Source organism: Apostichopus japonicus, chromosome 4 (genome assembly GCF_037975245.1).
Source record: "Apostichopus japonicus isolate 1M-3 chromosome 4, ASM3797524v1, whole genome shotgun sequence".
NCBI lineage: Eukaryota > Metazoa > Echinodermata > Holothuroidea > Aspidochirotida > Stichopodidae > Apostichopus > Apostichopus japonicus.
This window is the reverse complement of record NC_092564.1, coordinates 6,190,984-6,202,390: the sequence shown is the minus strand read 5'-3', so window position 1 is coordinate 6,202,390 and position 11,407 is coordinate 6,190,984. Positions and strand designations below refer to the sequence as shown.

Here is an 11,407-nt window from a genome sequence, read left to right as displayed (position 1 = left end):
CGGTAATTATTTTGTGAAGGCCAAACATTACAAGATGTTCGATTCTGGATCTCCCAACCATTTTGTTACCAGTAGTTGTATGGTTGCTAACTGCGAGCAACAGGAAGATAACAATAATACAAGCCATTCGTGTTGTGATGCATTTGGTACGCGTTGTAGCTATTTCAAATCATGCGGTCGTAACGAGAGCTATAGAAAAGAAGATAGAGGTCGCTCTAAGAAACGAGAGACAATACCAAGTGTGCGTTTGCCCGAATATCCCTGGATGCCAGATCCATTTCAAGAAATCTTCATGGTGACGAAAAAATCTTCATTAAAAGAGGCGGGAAATCCTGACACAGGTATGACATGTAAAAACGTCTGCGCACGTATTTTCCTTAGCGTTGAAAATATTTTTCTGAAAAAGATATGTTTACATTAATTTGCTTTGTTGATGGAACAAACAAAGTGAATTTGTATCTTGTCGAGTCTACCAGTTGCCCTAATGAGTGGCTTGTGAATAAAATCCTTGAGTAAATTCCGATGATTGACATTAAATGAAGGTATTTATTAATAATCTACGTTTTAGAAAGAAACTTAAAACATGATATATACCTTAGAGTTAATGTCTTGTTCTTGAACACAGCTGAACAATTATTGATCCTTTCAAATAATGAGTAAGAAGCAATTAAAAGGTTCCGAACATTCTGCTCTGGTACACTTCGGGTTTGTTTTTGCTCGAATGTGATCAACACTCAACAGTATGTTTTCTTCAAAATATCGGTCAAGAATTTAAGAGTTGGTTGTTAAATTCCTTAACTAACCTACATTACCATTCTTCACTTACCCAAACAACTTAAAATAGCTCGATTTTTTGGTATAAAACTTATTAATAACTATCGTGACGTAAAAAAATATTGTGTATTTATTGCCAAGAGTGTAAAAACGTTTCTTTGGTAGTAAATCTAATGTAAACGATAGACGACTAAATAAATTGAAATAAAATTCTTCTTTCTTATCTCCTGAAAGATTACCTCTATCTTGGTTTAGTTTTTTGTTGACCTAAATCTTCTCACATTTCATATGGAAGATTTATTTGCTGATATTACATGGAAATTTTAATTTGCATAACGTTAGGCATATATTTATATAGATATAATATATCATTATTTTGCGCTTATGAAGTACCTTCAATATATATTAGATTTACAGTAAGATTGCCAAAATATTATCAAAATACCAACCAATCTGTCTACCTCAGACATGCACTTATATGTTTATTAATTATTCTTCTCTGTAATATTTTTAATAAGTAGTGTTGAGTAAAATGTAATAAATATTTTGTTATTAGTTATTGTAGTTAAAAAGGTTGTAACATATGATTATTTTATATGCTTATATATGGTTAATCGACATCAATAGGTCACGGACATTTGCGATCCATTTCCACATGAAATTTAGCTGAGGTTTTATTATAATTTTTTTCACTTCTTTGGAGACTATTATTGTTACTTTTCTTTTCATTACACCCTCTGGTTAAATATTACATTCCCATCAGAAGTGGTTAGCTATACCACTAGTCCATATTAACAGTTTACATATTTTCTTCTCGGAAAATAATCCTTAATTACCTTCGCCTTTAGATATAGCTAAACATTATACTATATTTAATTCGATAATTCATAGTCCCAGTTCTTATATGCTAAGTATAGGCTAGACCATATTTATAACCTAAGTGTCGTTTTCCTAAAAATATATTGGTGGGTATTTTTGTTAAATTTCTTTTAATAAAAAGATTTTCGATGTGTTATTAAGATAAAACGATAGAAAGGCAACAAACTTACTCTGTATTTTCTGGTCAGGTGCGGCAGAGGGGCGGGTACCTCCCCCTCCCCCTCCCCCCTTTTAAGTATTTTTAAAACCTCAAAGGGCCCCTTTCCGTAAATTGATATACCCCTTGTTTAGTATACACAGTATCTTTTTGTAAGCGTGTGTGTGTGATATTAAGCGCCCTTTTGTTATGTAAAAAGCGTTCTTTTTGTTGAAAATGAAGGAAAAAATATATAAATGCCAAAATGCACTGTTGTTTTCGCAAAACAAAGAACAAATTTAATTAAAAGGTGTCCTTAAGAAGGACACTAGCTGTATACTGGAATTTGTGGTCCTGAAAGCAACTGTTGAGGTAACATTTTGGCCTCTAGATGTTTGGTTTAAGTTGAAGCATAAAATAGTCACCTACTTTAATTTTGTTGTCGTTCGCAACATTTTCATAGACCGTTTGGTATTTTTCCTTTGAGGTGATGCGACTAGAATGATTGTAAACATATAAATTATTGATCATAACGTATATAAGTTCTTTAATTCAATTTCTCGACAAACTTTATAATCCATCACTATTTTCGTTTACCAAGGTCAAACAGCTTCGTTTATATCAAATATACATGGCTCTTCATTCTATCGATGAAGACAATATAAAGACGAGAATTGTAAATAACAATTGATTAATCTTTCCTGTCAATGTGATTACAAAGAGACGGTTAGAACAATTGATTATGTGTCAAAATATCGTTTTATCATTCCATTGTATAGCTTTACGGGTCTGTCTCTCAATTTTGTGGTTAACAACGTATATTGTTTTAGTTGTTGAAATGCTTTAAAGAGGAACAATAACCATTCGAAGATTTTTTTTTTACAATGCCGTGAATATTTTATTATTATAGCGGTACATATTTATAATTCGAGATAAAACTATTTCGAAGTTTTCAAACTTAACCTTTGTGAAAAATTTAAATTTCGAAACTTGATTTGTAAGAAACATGATTGTTGTCATGAACTTTCCTACAGCACGTGTGTCTGGGTCAGAGTATGATATGGATAGGTATGAAAACTGACGTATAATTTGTAAGCACAAGTTAATTAAAACGTTACTTTATACTAATTATTTGAAAACAAATGTCTATTGATTATTTAATAATCAGACGATGACGTTGGATTAGAAGGAAATCGTTCGAAGATGGGTGAACGCAAACATAATAGGATATCGTACATATATTAATACATACTTATATATATATATATATATATATATATATATATATATATATATATATATATATATATATATATATATACATATATATACATATATATATATATATATATATATATATATATATATATATATATATATATATATATATATATATATATATATATATATATATACAAGTAACTATTAATATAATTACAACGGAATTGGGCTAATCCTCTTGCCTTCATAAATACATCGTCATCGGTATGCATGTGTTGAGTAGATTAATATATTTTCAAACGTTTGTACTTCTGGTTGAAACCTTTCCAAATTGAACGTTAGCTTTGGAATTATTTGAGCCCTATTAGCCTATATTCTTCTAAAAGAATTATTGCTATCAATAACTTTATTTTTTGGCTATTAACGTTGTTTTCACAGAAAGCTTAATATTGTTAATACAAACAAACATCAAGAGAAAATTAAGAAAGATATTTTCAGTATCGTCAATCCCATTTGTAATACTATTTTTAATATTATAGTTAATTTGTTTTAAACCTGTGTCATATCAACGGATGGAAATTATAATAGCAAATATCAGATCTAAATAATTGTCTTGAATTAAACTAACTCGATATTAACTTTTTCCTGTAGTATAAAATAAATGTTTTTTGCTTCGAAAAGCTTTTGAGCCCATGTTGTATAAGAACATTGTCCGCTAACATGGATCACACTTTAACATACTTAACAATGAAATTATCACAATATATCTCGAGAGAAGAAATTGGCGTTATTCCGAGTTATCCTTCAACAATTTATCTATTTATAATAAATAATGACTTGTGGAGAAAGAAGATTAAAATAGGAAGATAAAACCTTATCTATATCTATATCTATATATATATATATATATATATATATATATATATATATATATATATATATATATATATATTGTTGAATTATATATCTATCTATTATATATCTATATCTATATATATATATATATATATATATATATATATATATATATATATATATATATATATATATATATATATATATATATATATATATATATATATAAATTTATATATTTAGGGTGGGTAGTTTTTAAATTTACTTCTTGTTTAAGGATTTTGTTGAATTAGTAATTGACCGTTGAGCAGGTGTCTCTATAAATAATGCGGTTATATTTCTTTGTTGTTAAAGTCCTTTCTTTTTAAAGTCATTTTTAATTCTACTATTTTGTTTGTTTTACTATTTGTTGTCCAGCTGTTACTTCGAGCGTACTCCATCCCCGTCGCCCCCGAACGGCCTTCACAAATACTCAACTTTTGGATCTAGAGAGGGAATTTAAAATCAACAAATACCTTTGCCGGCCTCGTAGGATCGAAATAGCATCGACTCTTGAACTCAGCGAACGCCAGGTGAAGATTTTTAGCTTAAAAATATACAAAATGAGGCAGGGAAAATGAAAGCTATTCTTTGCGTTAGATTGTTGCGTATAGGCATATTGCTTCAAGTACTTGGTCAAACAAAAACACCACTGGTCAAATTCAAAAGAGATGAACTTTGTTTGGAATTAGCAATCCTTTTTTTTTTGGTATAATTAATGGCTGTCGGTAACTGTGTTCAAAGCACGGTTGGTTTTCTCAGTTTTCACATAATACCAATATCTATGCTGTATTTATATTTAAAAGATGATGTGCTAATCTATGGCGACAAGCAGATTCCATCGTCCCATCTTCATCCAATGGGAGGAGTTCGGTTAACACTCCCTCACCCCTCCCTGTCTATTCTTCCCCCTCCCATTCCACAAACAAAATAACAAGTACACACACTGATTTATGAATATATCTAGAAAAAAGGTTAATAAATTGAAACTAAAATAAACTGAATCAGCAAGCTAACGGTAACGTTATCATGTTTCTTTATTAGTTTGGTGGTTTTGTCACCTGCTGTTAGCGAAGTAAACAGTGCGATATGCTCGCATGTTGATCAATATTTTTCCACATTCCCAGTTTTTTCCCTACACTAAGGAACACAATTCAATGATTTTGCTTAATTTTGATTAGAGTAAGTTTATTCGATTTACCATAGCCCAATAAAGCACATTTGGGAAGCTGCTGTTATACGTCTCGAAATAAGTAAATATTAATGTAGGCATGTGGAAATGTTGAGAAAATGTTTCCACATGCGATCATATATTTCGGAATAAATGCAGTGTAGGTAAGCAGTCCAATTCCTTAACCATTTCAGGATCAGTGTAATCATTCAGTTTAGCCGAATAGACATCTTTTGGAATTTTTAAGCTTCGCGAGGTTAATTAAAAAAAAAGGAAATCACAAGATAATAACTGTACCTGTAGTCCATCAAAGTAACTGCACATAATTATGATACATAACAAATAAGGTGCTTTTATAAGCTGCTTTTACACTGCTTTACAAATTATATTAGAATTTTTGAGAATTTTTTTCACGATTCACCGAACTGCATACACTGAGGTGTACAGAGTATAAAGCATAAGGCAGTCACAATTTCTTAGACATTTCAGGGTCAGTTTACTCAATTAAATTTGTTCAATCGAACAACTTTCTGATTTTTTAAAACTTATTTATTTAAATTAAAGATTTTCATTTCACACAACAAAGCAATATCTCATTGCAAAATGATATAACCGTGGCCTATTTCTACTATAATAAAAAAATTTACATATAAGAAAGATCTGTTTATGTTCCTTCCCAAATTTTAAAGTGCCCTTTGACGCCTCACTTCCCATTAGAAGTAAACGTGATGGTAATTTCATTTAGATTTAGGAGCCATCCTCAGGAAACGTTTAACATAATCTGCAGGATGAGTCCCTTACCGGTATTAAAGCTAGTATAATCGGTTCCTGTTTAAATGTATTAGATTAGTATTTTGGTGAATTCGAAGCTATATTATTTATAAATCATATTTCCGTAGATTAATCATTTTCTATAGATTTATTCCTTCATTCACAAAACATATATATTATCTCTATCAACTTTACAAACCTTACAAATTTTACATTATTTTTTATTTTTAATTAATCCCCAGAGATACAAAATTGTTGATGTGATTGATTGGACAAAATTTTGAAAAATTATCCTACATAATTTTGACTAAAGAAAGAATAGTATATTTGAATAACAAAACAAGTATTTATATATATATATATTTATTATATATATATATATATATATATATATATATATATATTTATTATATAGATATATATAAATTTTTACTTGTTTGATATATTTATCGTTGCATAATTTTGTTGATTGCTGAATTAAAAAAAAATGCCAGAAATTTGCTTGAATGCATGAACAATGAACAAGCCTGGTCAATTTACAAGCCTGTTAAACCATATCTTTATTTTTTCTTCTTTGGAGGGTTTGGGAGGGGGAGGTGTGGGGATTTGTTTTTCTCCTCCATCATAATAACGAACTCAAACGTGATTTGAAGTACACATGACCTGGGGTTGATACATTAGATATTATACTTAATGCATGAAAATATTGGCTTGGCATTATCAACAGCCGCCCCATCACCAACCCCCCTCCCCCCCCCCCCACTCACCCTCCAGAAAAAAAATCAACTCTGGCTACGGGCCTGCTTGTAAGTGAAGTAACTGCTGTAAGCGAGGGAATCACATGCATGTTTGTACTAACGTGTGGTTCCAGTATAAGCATATTTAACTATATTGAATAAAATTAATTGATCCATTTATTGAGAAAGTATTAACAATTTAGTTGATTAATCTTGCAGGTGAAAATATGGTTTCAAAACAGACGAATGAAAGAAAAGCGTTTAATGAAGAAACACTCAGATCAGTTTGAAGAGGATCCGATGTACTCCGATTACACACAACCGGATATATTAGAGACCAGTTTCTGCTCACCGCCAACAAATTTCCAATTTTATGAATGACAGAAAGATATTAATTGTTGGTGTTCCACAGATAAGTAAAATTTGGTATTCCATTCCATCATATTCTCCTTTTTTGTTAGTTACTTAGTGAGGAGATGTTAGGGTGGGGTAGGGTAGGGGTGGGTAGGGTAGGGTAGGGTCAGGTCGTCTAGAGAGGTCAACATGTTATTTTCTTATTAACATACTCATGGCTTACATGCACGAACCAATGATCATGCACTCGGCATTTTTCGGCCGTTTGCGGAAGCCGGGTGGCACCAAGATTTTCACCTTTCTTTCCATATACCAACGTCTCCTTCTCCTCACCTACGTCTTCCCCATTCACCCCCCCCCCTCCACCCCTCACCAAATTAATCACAATCACATACACGATATTCCCTATATCCTTACCTTTCGTTTTTGAAAATAATGTGAAATATCCTTTTTTTTTCATACATTCTTGTCCTATCGTTATCAAATCAGTGTGATATAAAAAAAAAATGCCCTTTGATAAACCCTTTCAATCTTATTTCAATTCCTCGACGCGTTGGAAACTCATTTATCTTAAAACGATAATGTTGAATTAATGTATGTTATAAGTGTTTCTTTTCTTTTCTTTTTCGACAATCTTTGGAAGGTTTGTTGTTTTTTAAACAATGTTTTGGTAGCTTTGAAATTTGTAATATAATATAATAATATGGATGCATAATATATAAAAATATAATAATATGGATGCATAATGTTCCTTTTTTATTTGAGCGTGGGTTGCTTTAGATTGAATCAATAAATCAGAAATCAAACTTTATACATGTGAATGACAACAAATATATTTTGAAGGATGCTGGATTTAAATTTTGAAAAAAATAATAATGGGGGATGGGGTTAAATTTCCTGTGTGCTTCTATGACGTCACACCTGTTTGCGGTAAGTTAACTTTTGGTACAAACCGTGTCAGCCTCAAGTTCTATCTCGAAAACAGTTTATAATAATTTCAATGCAAATTTTCACTAGGATGCGATCAAACATATTTCGCTTTCATCAGTCAAAAATAATCTGCAATATTTTTTTTCATAGGAATAAAACCAAGTAAAAATGACCTTTTCACCCCTGTTGCATCGGTTGAAAATAGATGTGGTATGCTTCTTCAAGAGTAAACAACCCCATATATGTATGCACTTGCCAATTTATATTCTCGTTTCTTTTTGAAACTTCTAGACAAACAAACAAATAAACCTAATAGTCTACTATCATCTAATGTCTTTGTTTCTTGGTAAATATTTCATCTCATAGATAACCAGCCAAGCAAGAAGAAGTTCACGAGTTCCAAAGAGCATCTGACTCTAACTCACTTCATGTTTAATTAAACAAAACCTTGCTCTGTTATTATGCTACACACGGAAAATTTAATGAAGCCTATCTTGTTTTGTTATGGGCTAAAATTATCACAGAATAGTTTAACTAATTTTATAGGCATAAATAGCTTATTTGTTAACATTTATTAATAAGCAGATTACATAATTTATAACTTCTTTGTGGATGATGCATGTTCCCAGACGATGAAAATTATTTATTTATGCATAAATTATGAGAAACCTGAATTAAGTGCATGTTGCTCCGATGACGCGATTTTAGTTTAATTAATTAACTTATTTCCTCATTGTTTGGTGTTCTGTCTTTATGTAATCAATTAATGTGCGGCATTGTCCGTTTTTCTTCGACTCTGTATTCATGTTGGATATTCTCACACATTCTGCGCATGTTAAAATATCTTCTGTTCAAACTTCTTTCTTTCTTTCTTGAAATTTCTTTCTTGAAATTTCTTTCTTGAAATTTATTTCTTGAAATTTATTTCTTGAAATTTATTTCTTGAAATTTATTTCTTGAAATTTATTTCTTTCTTTCTTTTACCACTATTACCAGATAAACATAATATTTATTCTTCACTTTTCTGTTATAATGTTCATGATGATTTATAATTGAAAAAATGTTATTCACCTAATTGGATAAATCTTTTGAACATTGTAAAGAAACAAATAGACATTTTCAACTCATTTACCATGATTAAAAGACTACAGTATAGTGCGTCACTCCATTGTCCGATTTTTACAGTTCTCTTCAACCGTGTATAGTTCATGTGTTCGCATACGGTCATTACTAAACCAGGTCATTTGCGGAACAGATTCAGTAAAGCCGTTACTAATGTATATATATTCTGTGACTATTTGTTGTTTACTTATCCTAAGTTGATGGTTCGACCAAATATCCCATTGTATATATTTTGAATTCGTAAGTAAAATATTTGTTTCTAAATTTTATTGAAAATACCTTTTTTTGTGGTGTTTGTGTGTGTGTGTTTGTCCAATTGTCAATAAAACACTTGAGAATAATCTGCAGCTGGCGGTATACATGTAAAAAGGTATTTTCGGTTTGCTATGGAAATAGTTGTGTTCTTTTTGTGATATTTATTCGAAGTTTTGACCAGAGACGCTAAGTATCATTGTGAAATGAAATAATGATAATATGTTACATGTTTGTATAGGAGGGGCGGTGGTGGGGTGGGGGAGGGGAGGGGGCAGGAGAGTATTTAAGACAAGCAAGAAACTGCTTGATGTAAGGGTACCGGTGCCTAAACTTTTTCGAGACCTTCCTTTAGTCGGAAAACTCAAGTAAGCTTTCCGGAGCATGACTCTAATATATTCCATATCTTTGACGGACAAGAACAAAGAAAGGGGGAACAACCAGCGAGGAAACAGTTTATGTTAATTATAAAGAAGCTAATGTTTCATTACAGAGAGAAGATGCAATAATTTTTAGCTTTCATTTGAATGAAAACAAAAACAAAAGATAATCATAAAATGAATACAGTTCATGGCAGCCCTGACTAGTATTGTTTCATTTACAAGAAGGAAGAAGAAATAGGGGGAAATGCATGTGATCACCTCTCCAATAGGCCCAATGGAAAAAAATATATGGGCGACGAAATTTGCAAACATTTAATAATGCAATTACTTATTTTTCTCGTACGGGGAAGAAATATAGGAATCTATCTACGTTGTTATTTTGTTTTAGTTTCGTTTTTTTCTGTGTTTGCTGATAACTGCATGATAATATCAGGAGGGAAAGATAATGGTCGAATGAAAACTTGATAACTGCTTCACTCTTTTATAAACTAAAAGGCACTATAATGTGATGCTATAGAAAGAGCGGCAACACTTTATATTTACAAAATGCAATGAAAAATATAATAAATAACTATAGAAATTCACGCCATGATACAATTTTTTTTGTGAATACAATTTCTAACATTGAAAGAAAAGTGGACAAAATGTAATTAATTAAATTCAATATTTTCTTCCTTAAATCTTCATTTTGCCTTTCATGTCACTATGTGTCGTTCTGTGCTAGACTTATAAACGTGTAAAATATTATTGTTTATTGTGACAGTTTTTTCAGATTTATTTACGTCACAATAATGACTACATTATTTACAAATATAAGATAACCTTTGAACCGTATACTGAGAGATTCATATTGTGACGACGCCGATATGGCTGGTGCTAATCAGAGTTTGCAACTGCTTAGCCTACACATTCTGTTTCCCACAAATTTAATATAATAATTGTTCTTCCCGTTTACGGCTTAATGCTAAATTTTCACCAGTTTTATCATTTTGTTGGAATAAATTAACCGAAATATTTATATTATCAGAGATAATTTATTTTTTCTTGGAACAATGATGCCAAAAACTTTCCACTACAAAAACAAAATACTAAGATATACTTGACCTTCTTATGTATAACTTATAGATTGGTTTCCATAGTAACAGAATGACCAATTAGAAACAGTCCATCAACGACAGATAATTTTGTTGGTATATGATCCGGATGAGGAAGTTAAAGAGTGACGATTTGTTTACAAACTATTAGACCATATCAAATGAAAAAGAAATGAAAGTATATATATTTCGTTATTTGATGACTTTAAAATTAGTTCATTGTTCACTTTCTGTATTAATTCACACGATTAACTTCTTCACAACCAGATCAGTTTGTATATGTGAATAAGAGACAACCGTTACCCTTAACTGGTCAAGGCTACTTCAATAATAAGGATCTGATCTGAAGGTCTTATTATTAGATCTTCTTCAACCCAGATCTTTATTACTGAAGTAGCCTTAACCAGTTAGGATAATTGTATTAAGAACTTCAGCCCAGATCCTCATATGCAAAATGGCCTTCTTGACTGCGCATATGAGTTTACCTCCAAGGTTATAAGATATTTGTTAAAGAGAGCACTCTTCAAATATAACAAATAATTGGAAATAAACACATAAAATAAATAACTACACCTCAAAAACAAGTAATGAATAATGAGGAATTCGTCTGTTAGTAATTTTTCTCAAGTCTTATAACCCTCAACTGGCTAAGGTTAGTACAGTAGATATTAATCCACACACTTTTGGGG

The 11,407-nt window shown here is 31.0% G+C and overlaps 1 protein-coding gene across 1 annotated transcript; it reads left to right on the top strand.

The window, feature by feature from the left end:
• The first annotated feature begins 27 nt into the window (after positions 1-27).
• LOC139967130 (homeotic protein proboscipedia-like) lies at positions 28-7,010 on the top strand. The gene is made up of 3 exons (XM_071970842.1): positions 28-341; positions 4,283-4,437; positions 6,803-7,010. Exons 1-3 carry the CDS (start codon positions 35-37, stop codon positions 6,962-6,964), a joined length of 624 nt encoding a protein of 207 aa, XP_071826943.1. The 5' UTR covers positions 28-34; the 3' UTR covers positions 6,965-7,010.
• Positions 7,011-11,407: the final 4,397 nt, after the last annotated feature.